At 41.1% G+C, this 15,375-nt stretch overlaps 1 protein-coding gene across 1 annotated transcript in view; it reads left to right on the top strand.

Moving 5' to 3' along the window:
* LOC138593454 (cytohesin-3-like) overlaps positions 1-15,375 on the top strand; it is a 36,722-nt gene that overhangs the window by 19,214 nt on the left and 2,133 nt on the right. The window contains exons 6-12 of the mRNA XM_069664468.1: positions 2,683-2,763; positions 2,864-2,976; positions 5,717-5,865; positions 6,002-6,113; positions 10,487-10,563; positions 13,162-13,233; positions 13,344-13,498. Of these exons, the coding sequence (XP_069520569.1) occupies positions 2,683-2,763; positions 2,864-2,976; positions 5,717-5,865; positions 6,002-6,113; positions 10,487-10,563; positions 13,162-13,233; positions 13,344-13,498 (759 nt within the window). The remainder of the gene's footprint in view (positions 1-2,682; positions 2,764-2,863; positions 2,977-5,716; positions 5,866-6,001; positions 6,114-10,486; positions 10,564-13,161; positions 13,234-13,343; positions 13,499-15,375) is intronic.

Below are 15,375 nucleotides of genomic sequence, written 5' to 3'. Positions count from 1 at the left end.
AAGGGAAGTCCTCCAGCCCGTGAGATGGATGTTGTTATGTGAAGGTCAGATTAGAGGTGAAGAGGGACAAAATGCACTGAATCAAAAAGCAGGAAAAGGGAGCTGCACATCAAAGGTTTAGTGATTCAAATTTAAAGGCAGCTTCGTCATGTCCGACTTGGTCCATCGTTTGTATTTAATTAGAAATGTTTTGTGCTGAAGTGGGAAACATATATGCTGAGAAAATCACATATTACATAATATAAAGTATTATATGGATAACATCCATGTAAAGCTTGACAGATATGTTATTTGTGAGGCCGATACAGATACCGATATGAGAGGGGAAGTATTACCGATATAGTCGCTGATATAATCAAATGTTTTGTCATTAAAATAGATCTTTTCCATGTGGATTGTGCTCCAGTTTTGCAACGATATAACAACGCAAAAGTACTAAGAAGGCTACTGTCCTAAAAAAATAATCTTATTTAAGAATATTTAGCATTATTTATAATTGTTAACCATTTTAGTATTGATAAAATTATCTATACTGACACATAGAGACAGACAACCTTTCACACTCACATATACACCAATTTTAGAGTCACCAATTACTGTATAATCCAAAATACACTACCAGTCAAAAGTTTGGACACACTTTCCCATTCACTTGTATGAGAAAATGTGTCCAAACTTTTGACTGGTAGTGTATAAGTCGCACCGGAATGTAAGACGCAGTCCGTTTTTGGGGGTATCTGAGAGGGAAAAAGGTTTTCTACAGCTATTTATTAATAAAAACGTGTATACAAGTTATTTCAACACTATTTCAATTTATTTTCCTTTGAAACACATGAAAAGACACAAATTAAATACACAGAATTTTATGGTAACCTAACGAGAACATGCAAACTGCACACATAAAGGCCCACTTCATCTGAACTGGGATTTAAACCAGGAACCTTCTAGCTGTGAGGCGACAGCGCTAACCACTGCACCACCGTGCAGCTGGCCCATGATTTGCTAAATGGAATTTGGACACAGTGAATCCATTTCTAAATCAGCTAAAGCAATGTTTTCTGCATTATTTATCCTGTAAAAAAGGTTTTTAATATCGGCACATATGAGTACACATACACTGATACCAATATATCTCTAATGGTCCTATATCGGACCAATGATACTGGCCAGCCGATATCGGTCAGGCTCTACATCAGTGCTTTTTTTCCTGCATACATTATGTCCATATTTCTCTATTTTCTTTATGTGAACACGACAAATTTAATGTCATTTGTGGCATAAAAACATTGAATAAAAGCGCTGATTTGGCAAAAATATAAAGATTTTAATTAAATACCAAATTTCTGGTGTTTTTCATGGACATTCAAAATATAAGAAAGGGACTACAACTGAACAAAAGCCGTACTGTCTGAACTCTTTCTAGGCAGGAAATCACATCAATTACAGTTTGTATTATCTTACCTGAGTGCAGGTGCTGACTGTTAATCAATGCTAGATAAACAAACGGAGACAATGAAACACACACACACACACACACTGTGAATGAGGCTGAAGGTTGGGGAGGGGGGTTCAAAGGGCTTTATTCATGCAGCGTGATCAAAGGGGCCACCTACCCGGTGAAAATCATACTTAAACACAGGCTGAGGGTTTACGCTCAGTAATTATCACTAATTGAGCTTATGCAAGGAGCAGGAAGCTATCATTACACGCTGAGCGGAGCTGGAGAGGAAGAGGAGGGAGGCGGAGAGAGAGGGACACACGGAGAGGAGAAGGAGGCAGTGAGAGGGAGAAATATAGCTGGAAGGAGGAAAGATAGCGGGAGATGGAGGCCGGCTAAGAGGGTGACTGACTCCTTAATTATGCTATTATTGTTTGTCACATACAGTACACTCCCTGGGACACATATACTGTACGTAGTTCCTTGTTATAAGCAGCAGGCCAAACTCAAGTTTCTTTTCAATATATTTTCCCTATAAGCAATAATATATAACCCTCCTTGGACAGCATTCATTTACTCTGGCTGCCAGTATAAGGTACGATACAGTCGCTGACGCTCAGCGGAGAAGAAGAACCGCCAACTACAAATAATCCACGACTGTTATTGCAATAGAAGTTTATTGTTTGTTTTCTGCAAGCCAGCTCTCTCTGTTCTCCCCTCACCTTCAAAGAAAAGTCTGAAAATTCCTGCTTTCATTTGAACAACACACAACCCAAGGACCTGGATCACAGACCTTAGAGTACAACAAACATTATCAGAGACGCTGTGACCGCAGCCTGAAAGCAGCTGTTGACTTTTCCTCCAAAACCCCCCTTTCCGATGTCCAAGCAAACCTCTGACAAAAAGGAGCCTGTGTTGGTTTCAGTTTTAGCTGTTTTTCATCAGTCAGACGCACCATTTCGCTCCCCTCAGGGCGGAGAGACACTCAGCATCGGCCAGCTGTTTAAATTGCTTCCAGACTCAGCGTCCGGTATGAATAAGGGCACAAACACGACAGGAATGCAGAGAAACAGGAACTCAGGTTGAGAAATGCTTTCATGGAGGAAATATGGTTTTCCCCTCCCTGTCTTCTGGGTTCACTTTGTGTTTTACATCTCCTGAATGGTCTTCTTTGAAAAAAAAAAGCTTAGAGGTAGAATAATATTGGAAATCTGATGTTTCTCATCCTTCTTTTTTATCACCAGGGACGACTTCAACATCAAAGTGCTGCAGGCTTTCGTCGAGCTGCACGAGTTTGCAGACCTCAACCTCGTCCAAGCACTGAGGTCAGCAGAAGGATCATCTCAAAGAAAGATGTCCCGTGCACCATGACTCCCTGCAGCATACAAAACAATTAAACCCGCCCTCCTCTCCTTCTGATTGTAGGCAGTTCCTGTGGAGTTTCCGTTTGCCAGGTGAAGCCCAGAAGATCGACCGTATGATGGAGGCGTTTGCTTCGCGGTACTGCCAGTGCAACCCTGGAGTCTTCCAGTCCACAGGTCAGACACAAAGCAGGCTACAGTCGTTCAAACCAGTCGTTCCAAACCTTCTCCATCAGACGTAACCATTCAAGCCTGTCAGGATATCTTCAGTGTGCCCTCATTGACCCTTAACCTTCATGTTTCATTTGAAGTGATTTTAAAACTCGATCTTATTAAGTATTTAACCCCCTGAACACGTCAATGTGGCAAAAAGAGCAGTCACGCCTGTGTGTTTCTTCTCTGAAACTGTCAATTAACACTCTCAAAAACACGGATTCAGGACGTCATGTATCCATTCAACCTATCTCATCAGCTTGTGGGTCAGTGCTACTGCAGAATGAGTGGTGTCAAAAGTGGTGTGCAAGACTGTTACACGTCTGTTATGCCTTGTTTTTAATTTAAAGCCCTTTTTACACTTCCCTTTTACGCCTCAACGCCGGCATAAAGACAACCCAGTGTGTGTTTTTACATTGCGTTCCTGCATTGTGGAAGCAAACCGTGCCGGCTCGGAGGCGGAACGACTTTGCCCCACCATTCCGCCTTCGTGCGTAATAATCCCGCCTTGAACTGGCCGTGTAAAAAGGGGCTCAAAACGCACAGACACAGAATGGTGGGGCGAAGACGTTCTGCCTTCAGATGCCTCTGAGTCTGCTATAGAAACACTCCCACGGGGGCGGCTTTACGTTGCTTGGTTCAGTGTAAAACTGCAAAAGTGGTGTAATGTGGCGCAGCTTCATTACAGCTCTGTTTAGGAATTGCAAAGTTAAAAGGGCTTCAGAGGTGGGGGCTTTTTACATATTTAAACCTGCTCATTCTAAATGAGGGTGAAGGTGTAGAGTTGCATCAAAGCCTGAAGAAAGAAAACTTCTAAATATGTAATTTTAAAGACCAGAGATGAGTGTTTAGTGGTTTAATGAATACCAGAGGAACTTGACATTACAAGTTAAAGTGGAAATCATAACTGTATTTTTTCCCGTACAGTATGAGTATCAATGTTATGGGGAGGGCAGGTCCATTCATACTACTGCTATTGGCAGCAGAACCACCATGATTCAGCCATTATCCATTACCTATATAGTTTTAACTGTGTATTAACCATTTATTCAACACTTTTAGCCATAAGTCCATTACTTTTAGTTAACTTTTAAACAGTTTATAAATTACTTTTAGCCTATTATTAATTACTTTGTGTTATTTTCTTATAACCCACTTTTCATGCACTCTCAGTCTCCATAGCGATGATGTTACAACTGACTTGATTTCTTTGTGTTTAAAGCAGCAAATTCAGTTGAGCTTATCTTTCCACGCAACCCATGAAAACCGATAAGCAGCCCATAGGATAGGTACCCAGGGGGTATATGTATGAGCAAAGTGTGAAATCCAATATGTCGGACAAAGTCGATGCACACAGCATAAGCTAATGTACCCACAGACACACAGCCTGAGGCTTTTGTAATGCATTTAGTGATGGCCTATTTTTTATTTAATGCATTCTAATCATCAAGCCGTAAGAGTTGCTGTAAGTAAAGCTCAATGAGGATTAACAGAATCACTGTAACTACAGATCACAGTTTACTGCAGCAGATGTGTTGAGAGTAAACAACCAGCAACAAACAAGAGGCATCCATTATTCAGGAGGAGTCCACCTGGCTGAGTGATACACGGTCGTGTGATAAACAAAGCCTACAGCTACAACAGTCACCTGTAAATAATTAAAGAGGTTATTGAGCAACTTATTGTGTACAAGATTGTTGAGGATGTCGGTGCCCCCCGACGAGGAAATAATCAGTTTCCCTGCTCAGGTTTGAAATACCATTTAATTAAAGGTACTGTACTGTAATGACTTGTGGTATAATCTTACACACTATTTTTGGACATATGTGTTATACAGACGGCAACAATATGCAGTATCTTTCAGTTGATGTGTTACTTCGATACACGTATGTAGCAGTATCCGCAAATTGCACCCATAAAAACACAACATAACCAAGGACCTTTAATTACCAGGGGCATAAGCAACCCTTTTGTCTCTACTTCATCCATCATGCTCATCAATTTCTTCATTACACTAACATTCCTCTGGCACCTCCTCCCCCATTGTGCACACTGTGTGTAAAGCTCCTCTATCTTTTTATAGAGAATGTGCGTTAGCAGGCAGACAATAGGCAGCGCGGGACAGCCAGAACCAAAGTGTGTCAGTGAGAGGAGACAGACAGAGGGGAATGAATGATTCATTTACAGGCAGCCACTGGCCCGTGTGCGTCTGAACATTAACACGGAGACGAGAGAAAAAGCCCTGCCTCCCCCCAACATGGCGTGCCAGAGTCTATAAGTGATGCACTTATATTATGAATGTCCCCATGTCTGTCTTTCTTGTCCCCTACCAGTCTGGCGTTAGATAAATTATGGAAACCTAAATTAAGTAAAATTAGGACCAGCAGGGTTACGGTTATTTTGTGTGAGAAAAAACTTTCTGAACATAAAATGTCCCCATATGCTGATGATGTCCTGTTTTATATATGAGAGTCTAAATTGTTAGACTACAAAAGCTAAAAATAATTTGTTCCTAGTCATACAAAAACTTCAGTTTAATAAAAAAAACTTAAATAAAACCTGATATGTTTAAATCTTGTACAAAAGAGGATGTGTCACTTTCCAGTAATACATTTGTTTCCTATGGTAAATGTCTTATTTTTGGTCATATTGGTAGGAAAAGGCACACTTGTAATCTATTTTACGCCCTTATTGTTCCTCTCAGATACCTGCTACGTCCTCTCATTCGCAATCATCATGCTGAACACCAGCCTACATAACCCCAACGTCAGAGACAAGCCCCCCGTGGAGCGCTTCATCTCCATGAACAGAGGCATCAACGAAGGAGGAGATCTGCCAGAGGAGCTTCTCAGGGTGAGGATTTCTCTCTAATGACTGCGTGTTAGATGATTGATCTCTGTGGCCGCTCTTTCACGCCTACCCCATAAGAATGATGCATTTCCTCCATCGTTTTCCGTTTTGATTGATAGTCTCCTTTCCTTTTCTGCAGAATCTTTACGACAGCATCAAAAACGAGCCCTTCAAAATCCCGGAGGATGACGGGAATGATCTGACGCACACATTCTTCAACCCAGACAGAGAGGGCTGGCTCCTAAAGCTTGGTATGTGCATTCACTGTCAGATCAGTGTTCTTCATTTCCCTGTTTGTGTTATTTGCCTGTGTGGGACTTGTTTATAATGGGATATCAGGCAGCCATAGTTGTCGGTTGACAGCTCTTGGGCAACAATGAGGGAGCAGACAGAAATTAACAATCAAAAATAAAACACTGCTCCACCGAAGTAAAAAGTGCTTCATTAGAAATGTGGCATGGTCTGCGTGAGACATGAATTAGTCAACAAGGACCGTTTGCAAGTTAATTTTGCGTTACCGGGTACTAATTCATGCCATTTTGGTTGATTTAACCTGCTCTCGCTGGTGATTCAGCTCGAGCTGTTAGCAATCTGTTTAGGATCAACATTTAAGCATTGGGTTAGCATGTTAAGATGTCAATGTTAGCATTTAGCTCAAAAGACTGCTGGGCTTTTCTAACACCAGTAGCATAGCTATAGACTCTTAGCTTGTTTTTATCGGTGGTCACATCAAGGTTAAACTACATATTTGATTATTACTCATTGACTACAGATGGCTAAGATGCAAAAAATACGTTAGCATCAAATCTGTTCCTTGCTAACATAAGTGTCTGCGAATTAACATTACCAAGAGCCATGAATTTATGCCTATCCTTTCGGACCGTGTAACACTATCAATGTTCCAACTATCAAAGCTAGAAAGTGGTTGAATGCTAACATTAGTGATGTCTAATGATAGCTAGGAGCATTCAGTCCCTTTAGCTAGCTAATGTAATTCAGGTTAATAGAGCAGAAACGCTATGGTTGAAAACCTTTGCCTCATAAACTTGTGATGTTAGTAGCAACATTCAATAGCTCTACTAAACCTTAGTTAGCTCATGATTTCTGCCTATGAAACCCAATTTTTGCCAAAAAGCTGCTGAACCTTCATGATGGTGCTAGCTAACATTGCTTAAAGGTCTGTGTCTATGTCTCTATTTTTGTTTGACATGGTCTCTACTCTCATTCCTCTCCTCTCACCTAAAGCCTGCTCCTTTTTGTGATGACACTTTCACCTCATGTCTCTCTGGCCTGTTGATTTTGGGCTTTTGTGTCTTTTTTGATTCCTGTGTTTTTTGTTCCTCCCTCCTCTCTTTAACTTTTCAACCTTTCAACTTCTGTTCTTTCATTCTGTTCTGTGATGGCTGTTCGTTCTTAACTCTCTGTATTAGGAGGTAGGTAACGCTCCTTTCTCCATGCTCTCAGTTCATCACAGAGTCCCTCATACTGGCATTGGCTGCCATTATCTCCTTAGCACACCTGGCCCCTGAACATGCTATCCACCTCATTTAAGTGGTTTATTGTAAGAGAGCTGTTATTGGGCAAATAAGAACAGCATAGTGAGGTGGTGGGTTATCTCATTCAAAGGCAGGGCAAGTTGGAGGTCAGTGGTCTCTCTCATTCTGCATGGGGATTGGCTGGTCTCTTGTGCCTCTGGAGGAGGCTGGATGACTCACAGGGCTTGTCTCAGTTGGTGCACAAGCAGGTCACTAATTTTTTATCCCAAGTAGCCTTTGCATAAAACATAACTGTTGACCTCATCAGAACACAGTGCCACGTGAAAGATCCTCTTTTATATCTTGCGTTTGCACAAAAACATACCTTGTTTACAGAATTAAGATAAAAGTAACATATGTTTTATTTGGAAGAGAAAATTAAGGTTAAGGTTTCTTTAATTTCACTATGACCTACTGTATTTACTGTAGCTGCGGTGCATGCAGTTTTACAATGCAGTGGACAATTATATTGTATATAAGGTGCTTTCACTTTCCAGTTAACTTCCATATTGATCAAGAAGACTGAACAACTGTTAGCAGCCATTTAGCTTAGCTTAGCACAATAACTTGAATTGTGGGGAAAAGCCAAGTTTGTACAGAGGTAACAAAATCTGCTTGCTAGCATTTCTAAAGCTTACTAATTAACATGTTTATAGTCGTTGTGCTAAGCTAACCAAGCTTATAGCCTTTATATAAGCTTAATTTTTAGCATACAGACATGAGAGTGTAGGGTATCGATCTTCTCGGCTTACTCTCGGCAAGAAAGCTAATAGAATATTTCACCAAAATATTGCATTTGTTCTCTAAAGCTCTCAAATAAATGTATAGTACAACCTTAAAACATTAGCAAATCAACTTACTGACTAAACCAAATTCTTCATAACGAAACTGCTGCATGCTTCTTAATTGTTTTCCCAGTAATGCTGATATGCACTGCAACACCTGGGGGTCAGCTGATTAGACCACCTCTCCTAATGTGTTATTCAAAACCGCCCTGCGTGTCATACAGCTCCTGTGTAGTTTATCTGCAAGAACACGTCACGCTCGAGCTTTAGTGAATAAGCTGCTTGAATGTGCGCTGTGGGAATGCCTACCTGAGTGGCTGAACATGCAGTGAAGTAAAAGAGACCCTTCTTTCTTCTCCCTGTGCTCCTGTGCTGCAGGCCTCCGAATCCCACACTCCTCTCTGCTTCTCCTCTTCCTGCACAAATCCAGCTCTCTTTTTTTTTTGCTTTTTATCCCACCAGCTGCATTTGCCACATCATTTATCTCATTAGTAAATTCCACACTAATTTTAGCTCCATCAGCAAAGTCCCTGCTTAATGAGAGAAGATTCCTCTTTAGTTTGAATGAAGCACTCTGCTGGCCTGTCAGATTGTTCAATATGACATATTGCTGCACTGCTATGAAGCTCTGTAAGCTCTCTTTACAACACAATAACAACCAGGACTTAGCCTGCTGCTATGCCTGAATCCTCCATCATCCAGTGTGAACAGCATGCAATATAATTCTTTAGACAATGTTGTATATAAACAGGCTTACTATCTAAAGAGGGGTAACATATACAGTAGCTATGTTGGTCAAGGTTTTTATGGTACAATGTGATTATTCACATGAACGAAAGTGACTGATCCTGACTGGTTTCTAATTCGTTTAAGCTTCCAGCATATAAACTGACAAACATAGCATCTAATCAATATTCTGATCAGATAAATGACTGCCCGGTTTGCAGTGTTGTTGCTACTCTGCCTACGAAGACTAAATTCATTAAATTAAATTAGATTAAATTCATCCCAGAAAATAACCTTTTGTCTAAATTACACACATGGGAAACATTTTTATCCTTTGGTCAATAATACTAAGTGATTGAAGTAACTACAAGCAGCCATTTAGCTTAGCTTAGCACAATTATTGGAATTGCAGGAAAAAGCTAAAAGCTAAAACTGGCTGGGTACAGATGTAACCAAATCTGCCAGTGAGAATCTCTAAAGCTTACTTATTAACATATTATCAGTCTTTGTGCCATGCTAAGCTAATAAAGCTAATAGCTTTATCGTTAGCTTCCTTATTACCATATAGACATGAGAGTGTAGGGTATCAATCTTCTTAGCTTACTCTCGGCAAGAAAGTTAAAATAATATTTCCCAAAAGTATTCAGTTTGTTTTCTAAAGCTGTTTGCAGTATTGTTGCTATTCTGCCTACAAAGACATGCAATTCATCCAACAAATAACCTTTTGACTAAATTACACAAATGGGAAACATTTTTATCCTTTGGTCAATAATACTAAGTGATTGAAAAATAAGCATCTAAAAATGAAAAATAGTCCGGACATCCATGATTTGAGGATGAAACTAAAAAATATGGCTAAGGGGGATAAACTGCCACATGGGGTACAGTAGCAGAATAAATCCTATATTTTGTATTCACCAATCAACAGTAGACTATATTTTATTTTGAAAATCCATTTTAGTGAGTATAATCCATTGGATGCATCTGAAAGGAAACATTCCTCATATATAATGTAGATGTTGCATTTTACTTGAGCTTTCAGTATAGAATGAAAATCTGGGTCAAGTGAACATTACATATTGATTACATCAGTAACGGCTGCTCGATGCTCGTTCTGTGAAGTCAGCAAACTTGTTATTATGGTGCACATGTTGCAGGCAGTACACTGACATCAGCCACATTATGCTTGTCTGATTACAAAGATAAACTACTCGTTGAATCACCAATAATCCCAATAATCTACTTTTATCTGAGGGTAGAGGCAGATGGAGAGATTGTGTCTGTTATAATATTATATTGTTCCCAAGATCAGATGTGTAACCGTACTCGCTCCTGCCTTAGTTGTAGCATGTATGTGGTGTCTGGGAACAGTTTTCACTGCACAGCCCTCAGGCGTCAATCTCCTGAGACTGGGAGGGGGTGCTGGAGGGAGAATCCAGCCTCTGATTGAGCCTAATAACGCAGAGAGCTGATGATCAGAACCAGATGTGGCACGTGGAGCGAGGTCTCCAGCAGGTTAGCCTCTACATGTCCCCGCTCCTCAGTTTGAACTCAAATGTTGTGTGTTTCTCTTTGCAGGCGGCAGGGTGAAGACATGGAAGAGACGGTGGTTCATTCTGACCGACAACTGCCTCTATTACTTTGAATACACAACAGTAAGTCTGCGTACTTATGTGTGCCAATGTGTGTCAGAACAGATAACACACATAACAGCTACTTTTGATTTGGGTTGTTAAAAAGACTGCACATTACACAAATACATCGTTCACAGTAAATATTTTTAACAATGGAATGGATCATTAAACAATAGTTTTGCAACAAAATAAATTAGCTTTGACACTTTTCTGGGCAAAAGTTACATATGAAGATTGATTCCCTTTTCAGGTCTGTAAAATGTGAAGCTGAAGCCTGGAGACAGTTAGCTAATTGCTATATACTAACCGGGACCTTATGTGTCTCCTTGTTAACATATGATCTGTTTTTATGCAGCTATTTAAAAATATAACAGTGAAAACGACTATTTTGTTTGTTTTTAAGGTGTTCTGTGTGAGCTGATATGCGTTATTTCTTGGAGTATCCACTGGTTGCACCTGGCTAATTAAATATGTAGCACACAACCCCCCTATAATATAGGTGCTATATAAATATAAACCATATTTTACATTAGTTTTTTCACATTTTCATATTTCGAACATATCTTTGCTAAGCTGCGCTAACGAGCTGCTCGCTTTGGCTTCACAGTGTTATTATATTTTAAAATGTTACAATATTTGTAGACTAGCTAAGTGTCTGAAAAAGCTAATATGTAAATTTAGTAGTATGTTTAGAAAAATGAAGTGCAACAGGGTTACAGGTAAAGTGGAAACATAAAAAGTTAAGGGCAACTGTGTGTCTCCGTCACATACTTAATACACACACACACACGCACACACACACACACATATTTTAAAGACAGTCTGAGGTCTATGCCTTCCAGCTCTGCCTCTTTAACAGATGCAGCCCCTTTGACCTAAATGAACCTCACTCCAGCAATTACCATGAGGCATCATGGGAAACATCTGCAAGGTCTACATCACACATCTGGCCCCGCTAAGCCGCAAGCCAAGTGCCTCCCCCAACCCTGCTGCCTGTCACCCCATGCCTTACCCCAGAACCCTGCAAACCCCCCATAAAAAAACACCCCACATACATACATGCGCCGTCCCTCAGCACACGCAAAGGCACTATAGAGTGGACACACACACGCGCACACACACATATTTGAAAAGGCACACACACAGCCAGCTGTGAGCAGCTGTCCCAGGGCACTTCCTCCCCCTGCTGTGCCCCCTCATTAGTAAGAAGATGACAAGCAGGACACGGGGCTGTTCCTCAAGGAACCCCCCAACACACACACACACACACACACACACACACACACATACACACCCTTCACATCTGGCCCCGCAGACACACAGCACTCACTGGAGGAGGATTGAGGGTCTGGGTTTACGTCTCCCTCGGGTGCTGTCCCCTACGTGACCAGGATATATAAAAATCCCCGGTGTGCTTTTATGACCACCTTGTTTTATACTTTGATGCTGTCGGACTGAATATGTTATTAAGATGATAATTTAAAAACGTAAAGGTGCTGAATGTAGGATCCAAAAAATTTAACTGTATCAACATTAGTATTTCTAGTTACTATTTTGTTGCTCTAAAAAAGCCCCATTTGAAATTCACCTGGAGGGGAAATAGTTTCCTTTCAACAGTCACATGTTGAGAAAACAGTGTGTTATGTAACAAGAAATTTACAGTATATTTTAACACTATATAACAATAAAATATATATTCAGCTTGTCCTACATGCATTTACTTAAATCTTGTCCCACCAACAAACAAGCAAGAGTCTACGGCCACATAAGCACAGTGGAGCTAAACGCTAAAAACAGGATGCTAACAAACTCAACATGACAATTCTAATATGCAGACACTCGCTTAACAATGATAACATTGCAGTAGCTAGCAGATATATTATTAACCATATTCACCACTTTTTAGTGTCCTTGCATTTGCTCATTGGCACTAGACACAAAGAACAGCTAATTGCTAAAATCGGAATGCTAACACACTCAAAATGACAACGCTAACATTGCAGATGTCTAGCAGGTATATTATTAACCATGTTCACCATTTTAGTACATTTGTGCTAGTATCCAAGCATGCTAGCAATGCTAACATCAGGACACTGACAAAGACGCTTCAAACATGCAGATGTTTAGCAGGTTTCATTTTTACCATGTTAACAAGCTAAGGTTTTGCTTGTTAGCATGCTAGCATTTGTTAATAAGCGCTGGACACAAAGAAAAGCAGAGTTTTGTAGATATTTAGTCATAAACCAAAATATTGGACACAATAAATGTTATACCCGATGCTATTTTAGTTTAAGATCCACAGAAAAATCTCCATATTGTTCATTATTTTCCACATAGAGGAAGATCTTTCACTGGGAAAGTAAATGACTTTTTGCGGACGTGCATTTTAATTTAGAGAAACACCAAAAATAGCGAGACAGAGCTGTTTAAGTTTTAAGAGGCTAACAATGATTTCAGTCATGAATATTTAGAACTTTTAGAGCTGGTTTGAGAATGATCGGCTATTTAAGGACACTTCAAAGGACAGTTTCTTCACTGAATTGAGTGTGTGATATCATCTTTTCTGGTTCCTATCTTAGAGAATGAAGCTGATTTCTGTCTCTGTCTGCGTGTTTTCAGGATAAAGAGCCTCGTGGGATCATTCCTCTGGAGAACCTCAGTATCAGAGAGGTGGACGAGCCAAGGAAACCTGTAAGGAGCAGCTCCAGACCTCCCTGAATCCATCTTTATCTCTTTAAATTTATACAAAGAACATAAACTTCTGTATAATTTCTATTTTCCCTCTCCTGATGTCTCCCTAGAACTGCTTTGAGCTCTACAACCCCAATCACAAAGGTCAGGTGATCAAGGCCTGCAAGACAGAGGCAGACGGGCGAGTCGTGGAGGGGAACCACGTGGTGTACAGGATATCAGCCCCCACGCCGGAGGAGAAGGAGGAGTGGATCAAATCCATCAAGTAAGAGAGCGTGTGTTAGCGTGGATCCATTTACACTGAGAGGGCACTTAGCCAACGCCGGGCCGCTCCCATGTGGGACGTTCTCATGTCTGACCTTGACTGTGAGACCCCAAAACACTCACACAGACTCGGACACACTGAGCTGCAAGCTTAATCAAAACCACACACACACCGCTGACTGTATTTCTCACACTTCCACACAGATAACACTCAGAGGTGATTCCTGCTCCGCTGGAAGAGCTCACTTCCCTCTGATTAGCAAAGACAAACACGCACACACACACACACACGCAGTTTGGCAGCCTTTACACCTGATTTGTCGTGTCCAAACGCTGCCTTGTTAACCAGGATCAGAGTGCAGCAGTAAACTGGACCCAGAGTGTAATTGATCAGCTGGCTGGTTATCGTCCTCTCAGCTGCAGCCTCACCAGCAAATATGATCAATATCACAGCAGAAATCATATTACACAATGCTTCCATGGCTCTAATGATATTAATAAACCACTTAGCATTGACATATGTGCATCCATTAAACAAAGTGATGGCTTTAAAGCACAAGTTACGGGAAATCTTGCCAGGGTGAGGCGGCTTCATGTACGGTTAAAGTGATAAAGAAGAGGAGGGAGGTGGTTGGACATATAGGTAGCTGACCTTTAGACGACATGCTGTCTGTATTACACTTCTCACACCTCTGCTGCAGCCCCACGAGTGCTTTTAGTGCAAAACGTGTGAACCAGGAGTGTTTTAGTCCACTTACACGTCACTTCCTGTCACTGTTGGAACGGAACAGATCACAGATTGGACTCAGCAGGTCAGAGCTGTGCTGCCTCAAACACGCTCGCACTTGACTCAGCGGCCGGGGCGGCAGACTATCCCGTGGTCAGCAGATTCACACACACACGAACACACACAGAGTATCAACAGTGTCCCACCTGACTCATCTGCAAGGCTAGAAACCGCTCTTGCGGTAACTTCTGTGCACACACATGCGTAAGACTGGTGCTCTCAGCAGGTCCGCTGTTCCTCTGCTGGGAAAGCTGCATGTTACTCAGAGTTATTCCCGTCCTCAGTGTGTGTCAGTGACGACACTTCAGGGTGTGAAGCTTTGATTTTCCTATAGGGAGCATGGAACGCTGTGGAGCTGCAATAACACACACAACAAATTGAACAAATTAATATATGTTATATATTATATATAACATCATTTACACTTGACTCTTCAGTTCTCCCCTATCCTTACCCATCTCAAAGCATTGTTTTGCAGTCTGCAGAAGGAAAGGGTCGTTAGCAAAAAGGCTCTGACAACAATTCACTGTATGCTACGTGCCTAAAGAACATACGTTTCCCTTTGGAGTCGGTGGAGGCCAAAAATAGAGCAAAACGTTCCAAAAAGAGCCAGAGTTGCGTCATAGAGATCGGCGGGTGGAGCCGCAGTAGCCACTTCCGCTAACCAGAACACACACTTAACTTACCGAAATAAAGGTCCCTCACGTCGGCGTGTTTAACAGCAGAACAGCTTCTTGTGTTGGTCTGAAACAGACGTTCACAGATATGGATTCTTCAGTGACTGTCGTGATTGTTTTAGTTACGTCTCCTCTCGCCGTTCCTCCTCTACTCTGCTAATCAGGAACAGATCGGCTGCAGGAGCCAGATTCGTCAACAGAGCTGTCAATCGTGCTTTTAACAGCATCAAATTTAAATTAAACTTAATCTAAAGAAAAATTAACACTTGGACGTTAAATCAGCATGATATGAACTAACTATAATGACAGAAACCATGTTTGAGAAAAATGTATTTGACATGTATTTTGATTTTATAGTTTGACTCATGTCCCATCTGTTAAAATGGAGGAGGCGGGCTTTATGACCTATACTGC

This window comes from Semicossyphus pulcher, unplaced genomic scaffold, assembly GCF_022749685.1.
Source record: "Semicossyphus pulcher isolate SPU_LCO1_2020_fin unplaced genomic scaffold, fSemPul1.0.p SCAF_16, whole genome shotgun sequence".
Lineage (NCBI taxonomy): Eukaryota > Metazoa > Chordata > Actinopteri > Labriformes > Labridae > Semicossyphus > Semicossyphus pulcher.
This window is presented reverse-complemented; position numbering and strand designations above follow the sequence as displayed.